Source organism: Oncorhynchus kisutch, linkage group LG13 (genome assembly GCF_002021735.2).
Source record: "Oncorhynchus kisutch isolate 150728-3 linkage group LG13, Okis_V2, whole genome shotgun sequence".
Taxonomy (NCBI): domain Eukaryota; kingdom Metazoa; phylum Chordata; class Actinopteri; order Salmoniformes; family Salmonidae; genus Oncorhynchus; species Oncorhynchus kisutch.
Genome location: NC_034186.2, coordinates 74,677,935 through 74,697,977, shown reverse-complemented (window position 1 = coordinate 74,697,977; position 20,043 = coordinate 74,677,935). Strand labels below are relative to the sequence as shown.

The following is a 20,043-nucleotide window of genomic DNA, read 5'->3' as shown; positions in this document are numbered from 1 at the left end:
GGGGCCCCGGCATACGCCGTTCGCTCCATACTGGATTCGAGGCGTCGGGTACCTCGTGGAGTGGGAGGGGTATGGTCCGGAGGAGAGATGCTGGGTTCCGGTGGAGGACGTGTTGGACCCTACAATGCTAACGGAGTTCCACCGTCTCCATCCGGCTGCTGGAGCCGCGCGTCAAGGGGTGGGTACTGTCACGACTTCCGCCGAAGTCGCTTCCTCTCCTTGTTTGGGCGGCGTTCGGCGGTTGACGTCACCGTTTTTTTAGCCATCGCCGATCCACCTTTCATTTTCCCTTTGTCTTGTTTTCCTACATACCTGGTTTCAATTCCCTCAGTATTAGACGTGTATATAACCCTCTGTTCCCCCCATGTCTGTGTGTGGAATTGTTTGTTGTTTCGTGTATGTGCACGCTAGACTGGTTTCTGCTGGGTTATGTCAACCCATATTGTGTTTAGTGTTCTTAGTGCCTGTGTGTTTTGTTCACCGAAATTAAAGGCTCATTTGGCTCCCCAACTTCTGCTCTCCTGCTCCTGACTCCCTTACAGCCAGTTACCCATACCTAACAATAACACAGATGTTTTTCCTGCAGAACATTATGATCAATAATGTTAAAAGCTGCACTGAAGACTAACAAAACAGCTCCCACAATATTTTTAGTATCAATTTCTCTCAGCCAATCCTTAGTTATTTGTCTATGTGCCGTACATGTTGAATGTCCTTACCTATAAGCATGCTGAGTCAGTTGATCATTTGTTTACTGTGAAATAGCATAGTATCTGGTCAACAACAACAACAAACATTTTTAGAGCTCCTACTCTGAATACTTCCTCTATTCTAGCTGGTAGAGCATTCAACTTGGGGAGGCAGGTAGCCTAGTGGTTAGAGCAGTTAACCCACTGTTCCTAAGCCTTCATTGTAAATAAGAATTTGTTCTTAACTGACTTGCCTCTCTAAATAAAGGGGGAAAAGAATTCAGGAGTACGCTTGTCTTGTCTTACTGTAGATTCTAGAATCTTATTGTTAGAGAATGGTCATCCACACAAATCCACTGTGAGTGGATAAGGAATGAGTCATGTGGTTCCAAGGGCAACGACAGGTACTGAGGCTGAAGATACGCGCTGTTCATGTGTAAATCTGAGACTGTAAAGCTACTCATTCAATGAAAGTTATTATATTCATGTTGTTGACTCTGTGTGTGTCTCTTCTTCTCTCTCTTCTCCTCCACACACACTCACTTATGTACTCCCTGGCGACTCTCCACCTTGCTGACCACCTTGATGCCCTTTCCGAAGGGCCCCAGGGCCCGTCGGACCTCTCTGACATCCTGGCCACAGCGGATGAAGCTGGCGAACACCATGTCCACCCCCTGGGCCACGCCGAACCTCAGGTCCCCCTCATCACGCTCACTCACAGCGGGCATGTCCACCAGGTCACACCCCGGCAGGTTGACCCCCTTACGGCTGCCCAGAACACCTCCACTCTCTACCAGTGCCTCCACCCAGTCTGGACCTGGAGAAAGGGGAGAGGAAGAGAAGGGAGGGAGGTCATGAGAACAGATCATGAGACAGAAGTAGAGAATGTTTATTTGTTTATAGATGTTTATGGCTTGTCTATCTCCAGGACTGTGCAGTATAGTTCTACCTTTAAAAGGCGCGGCATTCTGCAGCACAGCTTGCGGGGTGCCACAGAATTCTATGGCACGTTATTTAAGTGTCAGCCATTGTTGCCAGAATGACGCAATTTACCACAATCTGCCACCATCTACCACAAACGGTCAAAACCTTTAAAGGAAGAACCACTGCACATGTAACCAACACTGTATCTCCAGTAATGTGTTTAGATGCAGTGTGTTTGTGTGCCTGTGTGTGAGTGTGTGTGTGTGTGTGTGTGTGTGTGTGTGTGTGTGTGTGTGTGTGTGTGTGTGTGTGTGTGTGTGTGTGTGTGTGTGTGTGTGTGTGTGTGTGTGTGTGTGTGTGTGTGTGAGAATGTGTGTGTGTGTGTGTGTGTGTGTGTGTGTGTGTGTGTGTGTGTGTGTGTGTGTGTGTGTGTGTGTGTGTGTGTGTGTGTGTGTGTGTGTGTGTGTGTGAATGTGTGTGTGTTAAATGATGTGTTACCTGTTTCCAGGACTTTTAGTCCGATGAGTCCGTCGTCGATGTAGATCCTTCCTCCTTTCTCCAGGACCTGAGGCAGACTGGGGTAGTCCACCCAGATGACGTTCCCATCCGTACTGTCCCTGTCCCCCTCCCCTGTCACCACACGCACACTGGCCCCACGCTCCAGCTCCACCTCCTGCTCTGCAGTCTACACACACAGAGAAACACAGAATAACACACACATCTTAACTTCAGTCATTTAGCAGACTCTCTTATCCAGAGCTACTTACAGTTAGTGCAGTCATCTTAAGATAGCTAGGTGAGACAACCACGCATCACAGTCATATAGTAAGTAAAACTTTTCCTCAATAAAGTAGCTATCAGGACAGTCAGAGCTAGCAAGAAATGGCATGCAGACGTGCCTCCAGCTCTGTGTCTCACACACACACACACACACACACACACACACACACACACACACACACACACACACACACACACACACACACACACACACACACACACACACACACACACACACACACACAGGCAAGACATTGCCTTATCTTCCTCACACATAGAACACATAGAATGTAGCAGGCCATAAACTAGGTTTTTATCATTTCTAAAGTATATTGAACTTTCCATTGGCAGGACTGGTGCTATAACAAACAGATCAGTGCCCAACAGAGGAGGCTGGTGGGAGGTGCTATAGGAGGACAGGCTCATTGTAATGGCTGCAATGGAATAAATGGGGCGCAGTCAAACATGTGGTGTCCATATGTTTGATGTGTTTGATACCGTTCCATTTATTCCATTCCAGCCATTACAATGAGCCTGCCCTATAGCACCTCCCACCAGCCTCCTCTGGTGCCCAAACACCTGTTCTGATGCTGAGAAAGCTTCTTTCTCACTACTGTTGATACTGTTGCACAATCTGTGTCTGTGTCCAGGATAGAACACCCCCAAAACAACCAGCATGGTCAGTCAACACGGGTCACACTCTCCTGGTCTGTTGACCCTCACCCTAAACTGGACTACTGACCAGTCGGGATGTAGGGAATGTAAGCCCATTGGATAGAATGTTAAGTAGTGATGAAATGCTGGCTTACCCCTCGAACCAGGCCTGTGCGTATTTCAGGGCCTTTAGTATCCAAGGCGATGGCTACCGGCCTGTAATATAAAGGGTCAGTGGTTATGGTCTCGACCGCCTCCCGGATGTTCTTGATGGTCTCACCATGGTACTGAAGGAGGGAGACAGAGAGAGAGACAGAGAGAGAGAGAGAGAGAGAGAGAGAGAGAGAGAGAGAGAGAGAGAGAGAGAATAGCTGTTACTAAACTGATATGATTGATAGTTGTGTCAGATCAGTGATTACTTGCGAGATAGGTTATGCAGAGACAAACAAACCTCATGAGAGCCATGAGAGAAGTTGAGTCGAGCGATGTTCATTCCTGCCTTCACCATCTCCTGCAGTTTGGGGATGGAGCGAGACGCAGGCCCTGAAAGAGAGAGAGAACAAGAGACAACAGAGACCATGGGTTGTCCAGCAGTTCATTGGTTAATCAATCCACTTTGATACATCATCAATAGTGCAGTCAGTGGGATGCCAATCACCAATACCCAGCCTGCCAGCCAACACCACACCAACCTAGATCTACTGAGCTCCAACCCCTAGCCCATACAGTTCTACCCTAGGTCAACTCTGCATGGCCATAGTGAAAGAATTAGAAGGCCTACCTATACTGTCCCCACATTAAGCAGGCACTCTAATCCAGACAGACATATAGTAGTGAGTGCATTGATTCTCATACTTTCTTTGTTCATGTTCCCCGTGGGAATATAAACCACAACCCTGGCATTGCAAGAACCATGCTCTACCAACTGAGCCACATAGGTCAACCTACACAAGCTACACAAAACAAAAGGTTATTTAATTCATTGATGGTGCAGATGTGGTTATTTAACTCACCAATGGTGCAGCTGATTGGTTATTTATCTTACTGATGGTGTAGCTGATTGGCTATCTAACTCACCAATTATGCAGCTGATTGGTTATTTAACTCACTGATGGTGCAGATGTGGTTATCTAACTCACCAATTATGCAGCTGATTGGTTAATTAACTCACTCATGGTGTAGATGTGGTTATTTAACTCACCAATGATGCAGCTGATTGGTTATTTAACCCACTGATGGTGCAGATGTGGTTATTTAACTCACTGATGGTGCAGATGTGGTTATTTAACTCACCAATTATGGAGCTGATTGGTTATTTAACTCAACAATGGTGCAGCTGATTGGTTATTTAACTCACTGATGGTGTAGATGATTGGTTATTTAACTCACTGATGGTGTAGCTGATTGGTTATTTAACTTACTGATGGTGTAGATGATTGGTTATTTAACTCACCGATGGTGTAGCTGATTGGTTATTTAACCTACTGATGGTGTAGCTGATTGGTTATTTAACCTACTGATGGTGTAGCTGATTGGCTATTTAACTCACCGATGGTGTAGCTGATTGGTTATTTAACTTACTGATGGTGTAGCTGATTGGCTATTTAACTCACCGATGGTGTAGCTGATTGGCTATTTAACTCACCGATGGTGTAGCTGATTGGTTATTTAACTTACTGATGGTGTAGCTGATTGGTTATTTAACTTACTGATGGTGTAGCTGATTGGTTATTTAACTTACTGATGGTGTAGCTGATTGGTTATTTAACTCAGCGATGGTGGAGCTGATTGGTTATTTAACCTACTGATGGTGTAGCTGATTGGTTATTTAACTCACTGATGGTGTAGCTGATTGGTTATTTAACTCAGCGATGGTGTAGCTGATTGGTTATTTAACTTACTGATGGTGTAGCTGATTGGTTATTTAACTCAGCGATGGTGTAGCTGATTGGTTATTTAACTTACTGATGGTGTAGTTGATTGGTTATTTAACTTACTGATGGTGTAGCTGATTGGTTATTTAACTCAGCGATGGTGTAGCTGATTGGTTATTTAACCTACTGATGGTGTAGCAGATTGGTTATTTAACTCACTGATGGTGTAGCTGATTGGTTATTTAACTTACTGATGGTGTAGCTGATTGGCTATTTAACTCACCGATGGTGTAGCTGATTGGTTATTTAACTTACTGATGGTGTAGCTGATTGGTTATTTAACTCACCGATGGTGTAGCTGATTGGTTATTTAACTTACTGGTGGTGTAGCTGATTGGCTATTTAACTCACCGATGGTGTAGCTGATTGGCTATTTAACTCACCGATGGTGTAGCTGATTGGTTATTTAACTTACTGATGGTGTAGCTGATTGGTTATTTAACTTACTGATGGTGTAGCTGATTGGCTATTTAACTTACTGATGGTGTAGCTGATTGGTTATTTAACTCAGCGATGGCGTAGATCAGGGGTGTCCAACTCATTCCACGGAGGGCTGAGTGTCTGCAGGTTTTTGTTTTTCCTTTCACTTAAGACCTAGACATCCGGGTGAGGGGAGTTCCTTACTAATTAGTGATCTTAATTCATCCATCAAGTACAAGGGTAGAGTGAAAGCTCGCAGACACTCAGGCCTCCGTGGAATGAGTTCTGACACGTGGTGCAGATTATTCGTTATTTAACTCACCGATGGTGCAGATGATGCTTGTGTTGCGGGCTGTGATTGGCTCCTGGTCGATGTCCAGCAGACACAGGTGCTCCAGGAAGGTGTCGGCCATGCTGGCGTCCAGCTGCTGCTTCTGGATGAAGGAGTCTGGGAGGGGCATGACGTCAGAGTAACGTCTGATACGAGCTAAGAGAGAGAGAGAAATGTCTATGTTATTTTAAAACTTTTGTGAGCGTAATGTTGACTGTTAATTTCTGATGGTTTATTTCCGTTTTTGTTTGTTGTCTATTCGACTTACTTTGGTAATGTAAACCTTTTGAATTGAGAGAGAGAGAGAGAGAGACACGGGGAGAGAGACCTCTTAGCTTGTTGAGATGGCCTCAGACTGACAGAACTAAGGTTGGAGAAGGTTAACATGCAGCATTCTGAACAGTGACATTCAAGAGAGGGTGGGGGGGGGGGGCTAACGTCACGTGACATGCAACATACTGCCATATACAGGACAGATGCTGTGACTGGCCACTACATGACATTTACAACCTGACATGGAAATCATATACAGTGACATTCTGGAGACAAGAAGCAATCTGACAAATGGTTCTAATTTGGAGTCTGTTTAAATTGAACACACACATCAGATGCACAGTCTGTCTGGGTGCTGGTGTCTTTACAAACAAACCCTACAGTACAGTAATAGGGGTTCCATTCAATCTGTAGCACGATTTAAAGGTAAAGGTCATTTCCTATTGAGCCGACGTATACACCATTTACTGTGAATGCAGTCTCGGTGAATGCGGAAACATTGCCTTTAAATTTCTATTGCGCTGTAGTGCAGGTCTTCAGAGCAACGGATTGAATCGAGACCCTAGTTGGTGTTGCTCTAGACTGGTGGTGGAGGAGGTGAGTTCAAGGTCAAGTGCTTTGAGACCTGGGTGAGTGCTCTTATGGGCCTATAGAAATGCAATCCATCCATTAAAAACATGTCATGAATATACAGTACCAGTCAAAGTTTGGACAACTCTACTCATTCAAGGGTTTTTCTTTATTTGTACTATTTTCTACATTGTAAAATAATAGTGAAGACATCAAAACTATGAAATAAACGGTGGGAAGCCCTGAGGTGGTCTAGCCCTGAGAGGGAGGGAGGGAGGTAGGGATGGAGAGAGATGGAGAGAGATGAGGAGGAGAGAGATGGAGAGAGATGGAGAGAGATGAGGAGGAGAGAGATGGAGAGAGGAGAGAGATGGAGAGAGATGAGGAGGAGAGAGATGGAGAGAGATGGAGAGAGATGAGGAGGAGAGAGATGGAGAGAGGAGAGAGATGGAGAGAGATGAGGAGGAGAGAGATGGAGAGAGATGGAGAGAGATGGAGAGAGATGAGGAGGAGAGAGATGGAGAGAGATGAGGAGGAGAGAGATGGAGAGAGAGAGGAGAGAGATGGAGAGAGAGAGAGGAGAGAGAGAGAGAGAGGAGAGAGATGGGGAGAGAGAGAGAGAGAGAGAGAGAGAGTAGAGAGATGGAGAGAAATGGAGAGAGAGAGAGAGAGAGATTCTCACAAACTGAGCCCCAGGAAAGCAACCAAATCATGAGAAAACAAAAATATAATTATTTGACACACACACACACACACCGAAGGAACTGTAGTCTACTGCCTCCCCCTCACTTTTGTATGCAATAAACCACTTGAGCAACACGACCATGAATATTACTGACAACTTTATGCATTTCCCATGTACTCTAAAAGTCTGCTGTGTGTGTGAGAGAGAGAGACTGCTGCCAAGGCCTGATTTAGTGCTGTACATCAGATTAATATGGTAGCCTGAGGCTGGACGACTGCTATAGAGCAGACTGGCGGTCTTACTAACTATCACCACCGCCAACAAATATATAGCAAAAACAGACCAAACCCTGAATCTAGTGCTGGAGATTCCATTAGCCAACTGTATGTTTGAGAAAAGCCTCTCTCCAGACAGCTGAAAACAAGGAGGAGAGAGATGAGAGAGAGAGATGAGAGAGAGAGAGGAGATGGAGAGAGAGAGAGAGAGGGAGGGAGAGAGAGAGAGAGATGGAGAGAGAGAGAGAGAGAGAGATGGAGAAAGAGAGAGAGAGAGAGCAAGGGAGGCACGGGGGAGAGAGACCTCTGAGCTTGTTGAGGTCTGTGATGAGAGAGGTGATGAGAGAGAGAGAGAGAGAGAGAGAGAGAGAGAGAGAGAGATGGAGAGAGAGAGGAGAGGGAGGTCTGTGATGTGCTTGTCAGTCTGTGTGTATTTGTCCTGTGGGATGTCTAGGCACGGTGCTCTCTTTCTCCATCCCCTCTATCACGCTCTCCATCTCTTTCTCCATCCCCTCTATCACACTCTCCATCTCTTTCTCCATCCCCTCTATCACGCTCTCCATCTCTTTCTCCATCCCCTCTATCACATTCTCCATCTCTTTCTCCATCCCCTCTATCACGCTCTCCATCTCTCTCTCCATCTCTTTCTCCATCCCCTCTATCACGCTCTCCATCTCTTTCTCCATCCCCTCTATCACACTCTCCATCTCTTTCTCCATCCCCTCTATCACGCTCTCCATCTCTTTCTCCATCCCCTCTATCACATTCTCCATCTCTTTCTCCATCCCCTCTATCACGCTCTCCATCTCTCTCTCCATCTCTTTCTCCATCCCCTCTATCACGCTCTCCATCTCTCTCTCCATCTCTTTCTCCATCCCCTCTATCATGCTCTCCATCTCTTTCTCCATCCCTCTATCACGCTCTCCATCTCTTTCTCCATCCCCTCTATCACGCTCTCCATCTCTTTCTCCATCCCCTCTATCACGCTCTCCATCTCTTTCTCCATCCCCTCTATCACGTTCTCCATCTCTTTCTCCATCCCCTCTATCACGCTCTTCATCTCTTTCTCCATCCGCTCTATCACGCTCTCCATCTCTTTCTCCATCCCCTCTATCACGCTCTCGATCTCTTTCTCCATCCCCTCTATCACGCTCTCCATCTCTTTCCCCATCCCCTCTATCACGCTCTCCATCTCTTTCCCCATCCCCTCTATCACGCTCTCCATCTCTTTCTCCATCCCCTCTATCACGCTCTCCATCTCTTTCTCCATCCCCTCTATCACGTTCTCCATCTCTTTCTCCATCCCCTCTATCACGCTCTCCATCTCTTTCTCCATCCCCTCTATCACCCTCTCCATCCCCTCTATCACCCTCTCCATCTCTTTCTCCATCCCCTCTATCACGTTCTCCATCTCTTTCTCCATCCCCTCTATCACGCTCTCCATCTCTTTCTCCATCCCCTCTATCACGCTCTCCATCTCTTTCTCCATCCCCTCTATCACGCTCTCCATCTCTTTCTCCATCCCCTCTATCACGCTCTCCATCTCTCTATCACGCTCTCCATCTCTTTCTCCATCCCCTCTATCACGCTCTCCATCTCTTTCTCCATCCCCTCTATCACGCTCTCCATCCCCTCTATCACGCTCTCCATCTCTTTCTCCATCCCCTCTATCACGCTCTCCATCTCTCTCTCTCTCTCCATCTCTTTCTCCATCCCCTCTATCACGCTCTCCATCTCTTTCTCCATCCCCTCTATCACGCTCTCCATCTCTCTCTCTCTCTCTCTCTCCATCTCTTTCCTTCTCCATCCCCTCTATCACGTTCTCCATCTCTTTCTCCATCCCCTCTATCACGCTCTCCATCTCTTTCTCCATCCCCTCTATCACGCTCTACATCTCCTCTCTCTCTCTCTCTCCATCTCTCTTCATCTCGCTCCATCTCTCTCCTCTCTCTCTCTCTCTCTCCATCTCTCTCCATCCCCTCTATCACGTTCCCATCTCTTTCTCCATCCCCTCTATCACGTTCTCCATCTCTTTCTCCATCCCCTCTATCACGTTCTCCATCTCTCTCTCCATCTCTTTCTCCATCCCCTCTATCACGCTCTCCATCTCTTTCTCCATCCACTCTATCACGCTCTCCATCTCTTTCTCCATCCCCTCTATCACGCTCTCCATCTCTTTCTCCATCCCCTCTATCACGCTCTCCATCTCTTTCTCCATCCCCTCTATCACGCTCTCCATCTCTTTCTCCATCCCCTCTATCACGCTCTCCATCTCTTTCTCCATCCCCTCTATCATGCTCTCCATCTCTTTCTCCATCCCCTCTATCACGCTCTCCATCTCTTTCTCCATCCCCTCTATCACGCTCTCCATCTCTTTCTCCATCCCCTCTATCACGCTCTCCATCTCTTTCTCCATCCCCTCTATCACGCTCTCCATCTCTCTCTCTCTCTCTCTCCATCTCTTTCTCCATCCCTTCTATCACGTTCTCCATCTCTTTCTCCATCCCCTCTATCACGCTCTCCATCTCTTTCTCCATCCCCTCTATCACGCTCTCCATCTTTTTCTCCATCCACTCTATCACGCTCTCCATCTCTTTCTCCATCTCTTTCTCCATCCCCTCTATCACGCTCTCCATCTCTTTCTCCATCCCCTCTATCACGCTCTCCATCTCTTTCTCCATCCCCTCTATCACGCTCTCCATCTCTTTCTCCATCCCCTCTATCTCTCTCTCTCCATCTCTTTCTCCATCCCCTCTATCACGCTCTCCATCTCTTTCTCCATCCCCTCTATCACGCTCTCCATCTCTTTCTCCATCCCTCTATCACGCTCTCCATCTCTTTCTCCATCCCCTCTATCTACGCTCTCCATCTCTTTCTCCATCCACTCTATCACGCTCTCCATCTCTTTCTCCATCCCCTCTATCACGCTCTCCATCTCTTTCTCCATCCCCTCTATCACGCTCTCCATCTCTTCTCCATCCCCTCTATCACGCTCTCCATCTCTTTCTCCATCCCCCTCTATCACGCTCTATATCTTTCTCCATCCCCTCTATCACGCTCTCCATCTCTTTCTCCATCCCCTCTATCACGCTCTCCATCTCTTTCTCCATCCCCTCTATCACGCTCTCCATCTCTTTCTCCATCCCCTCTATCACGCTCTCCATCTCTTTCTCCATCCCCTCTATCACGCTCTCCATCTCTTTCTCCATCCCCTCTATCACGCTCTCCATCTCTTTCTCCATCCCCTCTATCACGCTCTATATCTTCTCCACCCCCTCTATCACGCTCTCCATCTCTTTCTCCATCCCCTCTATCACAGCTCTCCATCTCTTTCTCCATCCCCTCTATCACGCTCTCCATCTCTTTCTCCATCCCCTCTATCACGCTCTCCATCTCTTTCTCCATCCCCTCTATCACGCTCTCCATCTCTTTCTCCATCCCCTCTATCACGCTCTCCATCTCTTTCTCCATCCCCTCTATCACGCTCTCCATCTCTTTCTCCATCCCCTCTATCACGCTCTCCATCTCTTTATCACGCTCTCCATCTACTTCTCCGCTCTCCATCTCTTTCTCCATCCCCTCTATCACGCTCTCCATCTCTTTCTCCATCCCCTCTATCACGCTCTCCATCTCTTTCTCCATCCCCTTATCACGCTCTCCATCTCTTTCTCCATCCCCTCTATCACGCTCTCCATCTCTTTCTCCATCCCCTCTATCACGCTCTCCATCTCTTTCTCCATCCCCTCTATCACGCTCTCCATCTCTTTCTCCATCCCCTCTATCACGCTCTCCATCTCTTTCTCCATCCCCTCTATCACGCTCTCCATCTCTTTCTCCATCCCCTCTATCACGCTCTCCATCTCTTTCTCCATCCCCTCTATCACGCTCTCCATCTCTTTCTCCATCCCCTCTATCACGCTCTCCATCTCTTTCTCCATCCCCTCTATCACGCTCTCCATCTCTTTCTCCATCCCCTCTATCACGCTCTCCATCTCTTTCTCCATCCCCTCTATCACGCTCTCCATCTCTTTTCCATCCCCTCTATCACGCTCTCCATCTCTTTCTCCATCCCCTCTATCACGCTCTCCATCTCTCTCTCCCTCACACATTATTAAGTGTTCCACAGAGCTCTACCTCTGACACATCGCACACACACCTCACAAAATGATATTATCACAATACTTAGGTGCCGATACGATATGTATTGTGATTCTCACGATTCTACATGTATTGCGATTAGATACTGCAGTTTTATTGTGATTTGAGGTTCCAAACATATTTCTCACTATGTCTGCTGCAGAGGGACAAGAGAGAGCATCAGAAAATGATTTTTGATCAGTCATGCTGAAACATGTTGGAGTTTTGACACTGGTACTGCCAACTAGTGCTAGATAAGCAAAAATGTTTTATTAAACAATACAGGAGTCAAATACCAATATAATATCTTCCACCACTAATATTGCGATATGTAACTGTATCGATTTTTAGCCCCATCAATAATTCACACACAGAAACGGACTGAAACTTGTTACTGACCAAAACCGACACCTGTTCTGGCTGACTAAGGCTGAGATTAGGTCCCAACACTGTGTTGGAATGTGCAGATCAGTGCATGCCTTCCATAGAGGAGACACGGAGAGATATGGTTGGGTGTGTGGACAGGACATACTGACACTAGCTGAAAGTGTTCTGTGTGAGAGGAAGATAAGGCAATGTCCTGCGTGTGCGCGTGTGTGTGTGTGTGTGTGTGTGTGTGTGTGTGTGTGTGTGTGTGTGTGTGTGTGTGTGTGTGTGTGTGTGTGTGTGTGTGTGTGTGTGTGTGCACATGTTCCTGGACAGTCAATGAACCTTAGGTTATCCTGACCAACCACCACTGTGCTCTGGGTCAACTCCTGGCAATGCAAATCTAACTGCCTAATTCTGGTACACAGCCCTCAACATTTAACCACCAATCAACCAACAATAACTATTATAACACAACCAAAATTCATACAATATAATTCTTATAATATTACGCTTGATGCTTCCTGAATGATGATAAGCAGACTAGAAACATTCTGCTGAGGACTGTAGAAAACTTGCTTTGCATCAGTGACTTCTATTAGTCATATGACCTTGGAATAAAACGTCACTGTCTGATCTCCAAAATATCAACTTTTCAGGAAATTAGAAAAACAACAACAAATTTTTCCCATTAACGAACATGCAATTGTAAAACTACAGAAGCTAATTTAAATAAAAATGTTATATACATTTTCTTGGTCCTGAAATGTTAGGAGTACACTGAGGGGTGTTACCACTTTCAATAAAGGTAAAAACAAGAACAAATCGACTAAGTTAAAGGTTTTCATCAGGCAGCGACTAAAAAGAGAATAGATGTACAACCACTGTAGAAGATTCTGTTCCACCTGATCTTGAGTCAAGGTAGAATGTCTGAAAGACATCAACTCCAATGTGGTCACTATAGCATCAGACAGTGGCGAGTGTGGGTGAACCTATTTAAGCTTGAATCTTTTAGCCAGGTAACACTGCATTAATGGAGAAGTTTAAAGGTTATAACCTCCCGTATGCTAGCAGCTCTACAGACTTACCTCCCATCTTGACACAAAGCTTTGTCAAACTCCAACTGTACTATCCTATCACCTCTATATGTCTGTCCAGTCCTGTCTGTCTGTCTGTCTTTTTCTCAGTCAGTGCTCAATCTCTGTACTTTCACAAATTTCCTCCCTCTCCCCCTCCTCTCTACACCCCTCAGCCCAATCTACTGTAACCATTCACAATGTCCACTCCCTTTGACACAGATGTCAGCCTGGATGATCACGTGATAGCCATAGTGACGTTTTCACTATTGATCACGTTTTTGTTTTTCTTCATCTAGGGTTAGGGTCAGGGTTAAGGTCAGGGTTAGGTTGGGGTTACGGTCAGGGTTAAGGTCGGGGTTACGGTCAGCGTTAGGGGGTTACGGTGATGGTTAAGGTCAGGGTTAGATTGGGATTACGGTCAGGGTTAAGGTCAGGGTCAGGGTTAGGGGGCTATGGTGATGGTTAAGGTTAAAGTCAGGGTTAGGTTGGAGTTACGGTCAGGGTTAAGGTCAGGGTTAAGGTCAGGGTTAGGTTGGAGTTACGGTCAGGGTTAGGGTCAGGGTTAAGGTCAGGGTTAGGTTGGAGTTACGGTTAGGGTTAGGGTCAGGGTTAGGGTCAGGGTTAGGGTCAGGGTTAAGGTCAGGGTTAGGTTGGAGTTACGGTCAGGGTTAGGGTCAGGGTTAGGTTGGAGTTACGGTCAGGGTTAGGGTCAGGGTTAAGGTCAGGGTTAGGTTGGAGTTACGGTCAGGGTTAGGGTCAGGGTTATGGTCAGGGTTAGGTTGGAGTTACGGTCAGGGTTAGGGTCAGGGTTAGGGTTAAGGTCAGGGTTAGGGTCAGGGTTAAGGTCAGGGTTAGGGTCAGGGTTAAGGTCAGGGTTAGGTTGGAGTTACGGTCAGGGTTAGGGTCAGGGTTAGGTTGGAGTTACGGTCAGGGTTAGGGTCAGGGTTAAGGTCAGGGTTAGGTTGGAGTTACGGTCAGGGTTAGGGTCAGGGTTAAGGTCAGGGTTAGGGTTAAGGTCAGGGTTAGGTTGGAGTTACAGTCAGGGTTACGGTCAGGGTTAAGGTCAGGGTTAGGGTCAGGGTTAAGGTCAGGGTTAGGGTCAGGGTTAAGGTCAGGGTTAGGTTGGAGTTACGGTCAGGGTTAGGGTCAGGGTTAAGGTCAGGGTTAGGTTGGAGTTACGGTCAGGGTTAAGGTCAGGGTTAGGTTGGAGTTACTGTCAGGGTTAGGGTCAGGGTTAAGGTCAGGGTTAGGTTGGAGTTACGGTCAGGGTTAGGGTCAGGGTTAAGGTCAGGGTTAGGTTGGAGTTACGGTCAGGGTTAGGGTCAGGGTTAGGGTTAAGGTCAGGGTTAGGGTCAGGGTTAAGGTCAGGGTTAGGGTCAGGGTTAAGGTCAGGGTTAGGTTGGAGTTACGGTCAGGGTTAGGGTCAGGGTTAGGTTGGAGTTACGGTCAGGGTTAGGGTCAGGGTTAAGGTCAGGGTTAGGTTGGAGTTACGGTCAGGGTTAGGGTCAGGGTTAAGGTCAGGGTTAGGGTTAAGGTCAGGGTTAGGTTGGAGTTACGGTCAGGGTTACGGTCAGGGTTAAGGTCAGGGTTAGGGTCAGGGTTAAGGTCAGGGTTAGGGTCAGGGTTAAGGTCAGGGTTAGGTTGGAGTTACGGTCAGGGTTAGGGTCAGGGTTAAGGTCAGGGTTAGGTTGGAGTTACGGTCAGGGTTAAGGTCAGGGTTAGGTTGGAGTTACGGTCAGGGTTAGGGTCAGGGTTAAGGTCAGGGTTAGGTTGGAGTTACGGTCAGGGTTAGGGTCAGGGTTAAGGTCAGGGTTAGGTTGGAGTTACGGTCAGGGTTAAGGTCAGGGTTAAGGTCAGGGTTAGGGTGAGTGGTTGGTGCAACATTTCTTTTTTTTTACATCTCTCGTCATCTCTATGTCATCTCTCATCATCTTTTTGTCATCTCTTTGTCATCTCTATGTCATCTCGTCATCTTTTTGTCATCTCTATGTCATCTCTCGTCATCTTTTTGTCATCTCAATGTCATCTCTCGTCATCTCGTCTCAACTTCTGAATTGTCAGAGGTGATATCATGAGAGTCTTGTAATACAGGTCTGCCAATGTGTTCCTCCTAGCTCTCTAGGTGCCAAGACGACTAGTTAATGACTGTGTCACTGACATTATGCATCTCTGGCCCATTTACAGATCCTGGTGACTGTGATTGAACCCGGTAAGGTCATCATTGTTGACTTGCAGCCCTGCAACTTGACCTTCACAGATGCTGTATGTACTGTATGTGTGAATGTGAATGTGTTTTGGCCGAACTACACTTATCTGAGAACTGAAGAAGGCTAATATGATCTTCAGTCTGATACAAGGTAGTTAAATGATTATAAACACAGTAGGCTGGGTCAATAGAGATACCTGTTCACAGACATTATACTGTACTGTGTCTTTATACCTGTACAGCTCATTGTAAACCAACATGGGTAACCAGGAAGAAAAATCTGGACTTGGATCAAGTCACGCACACACACACACTAATTAACACACACAGTCTTGTTTAACTAACCTTGTGGGGACACAAGTGCTGAGCAAATAGTGATTTTTGAGGTCAGTTTGGTTTCGGTTCCTTATTTTTTAAAATTATCATGGTTTTCGGTTTCGATTTTAAAAAATGGACATTAAATGCACTATGCATTATGTGGGTTGAATTGTGTAACAACACAGAATGAAACAATACAAGTCCCATGATGGTAGTGACTGCCCCTTACTGCTTATCACTTATTAACAGTCATTCATTCACAATACTTTACTTTAGCAAAATATTTGTTTTATTCAATGACTTTATTATTTAATTCCATGTCACCATCTCATATCTATAGAGCTGCTGCCTAAGTTGTGTGACAAAAATCACTATTTTAGTAGATCTTCAAAGTAAATAAGGCATCATTTTATGACTGCTGAATACCAACTATCAATCACTTAGATCATGTATTTTCAGGTAGAGAAACCTCTCGAAGCAACAGCTTTCTATCCCTCTCGCACGTTCTCTCTTCTCTCTGTCTCTGTCAAGGAGGTCGCCATGTCTGCTCCACACAGACTGAGACCAGACAAGTAGGAGGTCTCCATGTCTGCTCCACACAGACTGAGACCAGACAAGTAGGAGGTCTCCATGTCTGCTCCACACAGACTGAGACCAGACAAGTAGGAGGTCTCCATGTCTGCTCCACACAGACTGAGACCAGACAAGTAGGAGGTCTCCATGTCTGCTCCACACAGACTGAGACCAGACAAGTAGGAGGTCTCCATGTCTGCTCCACACAGACTGAGACCAGACAAGTAGGAGGTCTCCAGGTCTGCTCCACACAGACTGAGACCAGACAAGTAGGAGGTCTCCATGTCTGCTCCACACAGACTGAGACCAGACAAGTAGGAGGTCTCAATGTCTGCTCCACACAGACTGAGACCAGACAAGTAGGAGGTCTCCATGTCTGCTCCACACAGACTGAGACCAGACAAGTAGGAGGTCTCCAGGTCTGCTCCACACAGACTGAGACCAGACAAGTAGGAGGTCTCCATGTCTGCTCCACACAGACTGAGACCAGACAAGTAGGAGGTCTCCATGTCTGCTCCACACAGACTGAGACCAGACAAGTAGGAGGTCTCCAGGTCTGCTCCACACAGACTGAGACCAGACAAGTAGGAGGTCTCCATGTCTGCTCCACACAGACTGAGACCAGACAAGTAGGAGGTCTCCAGGTCTGCTCCACACAGACTGAGACCAGACAAGTAGGAGGTCTCCATGTCTGCTCCACACAGACTGAGACCAGACAAGTAGGAGGTCTCCAGGTCTGCTCCACACAGACTGAGACCAGACAAGTAGGAGGTCTCCATGTCTGCTCCACACAGACTGAGACCAGACAAGTAGAAGGTCTCCATGTCTGCTCCACACAGACTGAGACCAGACAACTAGGAGGTCTCCATGTCTGCTCCACACAGACTGAGACCAGACAAGTAGGAGGTCTCCATGTCTGCTCCACACAGACTGAGACCAGACAAGTAGGAGGTCTCCATGTCTGCTCCACACAGACTGAGACCAGACAAGTAGGAGGTCTCCAGGTCTGCTCCACACAGACTGAGACCAGACAAGTAGGAGGTCTCCATGTCTGCTCCACACAGACTGAGACCAGACAAGTAGGAGGTCTCCAGGTCTGCTCCACACAGACTGAGACCAGACAAGTAGGAGGTCTCCATGTCTGCTCCACACAGACTGAGACCAGACAAGTAGGAGGTCTCCATGTCTGCTCCACACAGACTGAGACCAGACAAGAAGGAGGTCTCCATGTCTGCTCCACACAGACTGAGACCAGACAAGTAAACGGGTTCGCAATGGATTACGTCATTGTAGGTGATTACCACGGTGCCCCCGCACTCTGTACCGGTGCCCCCGCACTCTGTACCGGTACCCCCCGCACTCTGTACCGGTAACCCCGCACTCTGTACCGGTACCCCCCGCACTCTGTACCGGTACCCCCCGCACTCTGTACCGGTACACCCTGTATATAGCCCCACTATTGTTATTTACTGCTGCTCTTTAATTATTTGTTATTCTTATCTCTTACTTTTTTTTTGAATTTTCTTAAAACTACATTGTTGGTTAAGGGCTTGTAAGTAAGCATTTCACTGTTGTATTCGGTGCATGTGACAAATGAGATGTGATGTGATTGATGTATTGTTTAGTGATGCTGGGTCATGGCTTTGCATCTAAAACAAATTGGGGAGTTTGCAACACCAAGATTTACATGTTAAAATCACCACTGCATTTGTCTTAGTTTGTTTACTATTCTTCTGATCCCCACAAGTATAGTTAAACACGCTCGCCAGCCCGCACACACACACACACACACACACACACACACACACACACACACACACACACACACACACACACACACACACACACACTTGTGTAGCTACCCTGAAAAGCCAACAGACAGAGGGTGTAAATCAGTAGCCAGTACACAAATAGACCTTTGTGCTGGAGTTGCCTAGAGAGAATGTACACTGTGAAGCCACTCCCCTGGACTCCAGAACACAGCTAGATACATACAGCACACATTATGTGACATAACACCCTGTCAGAATACATGACATAGAGCACATTTACATGCAACACAGCCTTTGGCATCATGTCCTAATATATTAGCCATCATTTCAGTCCTGACTTCATTCTTCAAGTGGCCTAAACTAGTATTTTACAGGATGGCCTGTAATTAAAGGGTTACCATTATTACTGAGGTTTCAGTTTCTGCCCATATCATTCAATTTATCTCAAACCTGTTTTGCAAAAGATTTAATGCAACATAATCGGACTATTATGACATTTTCATCCAGTGAGTTTGCAAAGGGATTGAGATGAACAGAATGTTATAGAACTAATCACTAACTAAAACTGACCAAAACTGTCACAATGACTTCCTTTCCTTTGAGCAGTATGTCAACAATGTGTCACCATGGCCTTTGAAGAAGAAAGAATTGGCGCACGGTTGAGTTTAGCAGCCTAAACTTGGCAGAGCTCTGGCAGAGTAGTATTATTTTTTTTTACTTGAAATGGTTGCAGAAATTGTGCGATTCAGCTAATTATTGTAACAGCATGCATTCACAACGAATGACATAGATAATCCAGAATTCTAACTGTTGTAAAACCAAATGATAATAATAAAGAGAGAGAGACTGAATAGTTCGAATTAAACGATATATTAGAGGAAGAAGAACACCAACCTGTGAGTTTCAGGCAGCAGCAACGAAGACAACTTTGCGGATGTGGAGACGCGCATAGCACCAGGTTCGCAAAATAATCATTTCAATCATTTGTTTATGTAGTTTTGCTGTGGGTTTTACCGCCATCTTGTGGACACCATCGATTATCTCTGATAATTGTTTGCGGCTTTTGATGGGAGAAATCCATTTGGATTCGGGAGAGTGAAATTAGTTCATTTCTTCATGTCTAAGTATATCTATCCCGCTGTAACAAATCTTACTCAACATCTGAAAAAGAAATGAACGAGAAAACACTGGCCTTTTCATTGACCTGAAATAGGACTTTATTATTATTTGATGTTTTCATGTGGACTATATGGTAAGGCTGTTGGTGAGCTCATTGAGATTACCTGGTATAATGGATTGATAAAATGATTGATTTGTTTGGTTGGTTAAACGATTGGTGTATGTGTGTATGTGTGTGTGTGTTGGGGGGGGGGGGGTGTTGGTGTGTGTCAGAGTGTGCTGAAGGTGATGCGTGGTGGGGTTTCAGGCTGGAGGATTAGGGTGTATTTGGTGCTGAGCTCCTCTGAAGACGACACACTGAGACGGAAACTCAACATGATCTACAGAGAGGGAGAGAAAATGAGGGGTAGGAAGGGGGAGGCGAAGGAGAAAGGGGGACTCATTAGCATAGATTCAACTAATCTTCTCCGGACTTCACTTCTTCACTCTCATCATTCTCTCCTTTTCGACATCCCTCTCTTCCTTTTCCCTTTGCTTTCCCATCTGCCTCTCTGTCAAACCTCCATCCCTCTCTTCCTTTTCCCAACTGCCTCTATGTCAAACCTCCATCCCTCTCTTCCTTTTCCCAACTGCCTCTATGTCAAACCTCCATCCCTCTCTTCCTTTTCCCAACTGCCTCTCTGTCAAACCTCCATCCCTCTCTTCCTTTTCCCATCTCCCTCTCTGTCAAACCTCCATCCCTCTCTTCCTTTTCCCATCTCCCTCTCTGTCAAACCTCCATCCCTCTCTTCCTTTTCCCATCTCCCTCTCTGTCAAACCTCCATCCCTCTCTTCCTTTTCCCATCTCCCTCTCTGTCAAACCTCCATCCCTCTCTTCCTTTTCCCATCTCCCTCTCTGTCAAACCTCCATCCCTCTCTTCCTTTTCCCATCTCCCTCT

General features: G+C 46.4%; 3 protein-coding genes across 5 annotated transcripts in view; all 3 read right to left on the bottom strand.

The window, feature by feature from the left end:
* LOC109881270 (pyruvate kinase PKM-like) overlaps window positions 1-18,982 on the bottom strand; it is a 30,772-nt gene extending 11,790 nt beyond the window's left edge. Inside the window, exons 1-6 of one of the 2 annotated variants that reach the window (XM_031787346.1) lie at window positions 18,881-18,982; window positions 5,724-5,888; window positions 3,499-3,590; window positions 3,203-3,334; window positions 2,112-2,298; window positions 1,233-1,506 (exon numbers count right to left, since the gene is read on the bottom strand). In XM_031787346.1, coding sequence (XP_031643206.1) covers window positions 1,233-1,506; window positions 2,112-2,298; window positions 3,203-3,334; window positions 3,499-3,590; window positions 5,724-5,862 — 824 coding nt within the window. In that variant the 5' untranslated portion in view covers window positions 5,863-5,888; window positions 18,881-18,982. Of the gene's footprint in view, window positions 1-1,232; window positions 1,507-2,111; window positions 2,299-3,202; window positions 3,335-3,498; window positions 3,591-5,723; window positions 5,889-13,126; window positions 13,294-18,880 lie in introns of those variants that run through there. The other variant, XM_031787345.1, reaches the window with a different exon arrangement.
* LOC116376726 (uncharacterized protein slr1851-like) lies at window positions 17,069-17,443 on the bottom strand. The gene has a single exon (XM_031838112.1). The coding sequence runs from the start codon at window positions 17,441-17,443 to the stop codon at window positions 17,069-17,071; it is 375 nt and encodes a 124-aa protein (XP_031693972.1).
* Window positions 18,983-19,179: 197 nt separating the features above from the next.
* The window catches only part of LOC109881262 (cytochrome P450 11B, mitochondrial), a 15,730-nt gene continuing 14,866 nt past the window's right edge, over window positions 19,180-20,043 (bottom strand). For both annotated transcript variants that reach the window (XM_031787343.1, XM_031787344.1), the window contains exon 9: window positions 19,180-19,485. In XM_031787343.1, the coding sequence (XP_031643203.1) occupies window positions 19,375-19,485 (111 nt within the window). In that variant the 3' untranslated portion in view covers window positions 19,180-19,374. The remainder of the gene's footprint in view (window positions 19,486-20,043) is intronic.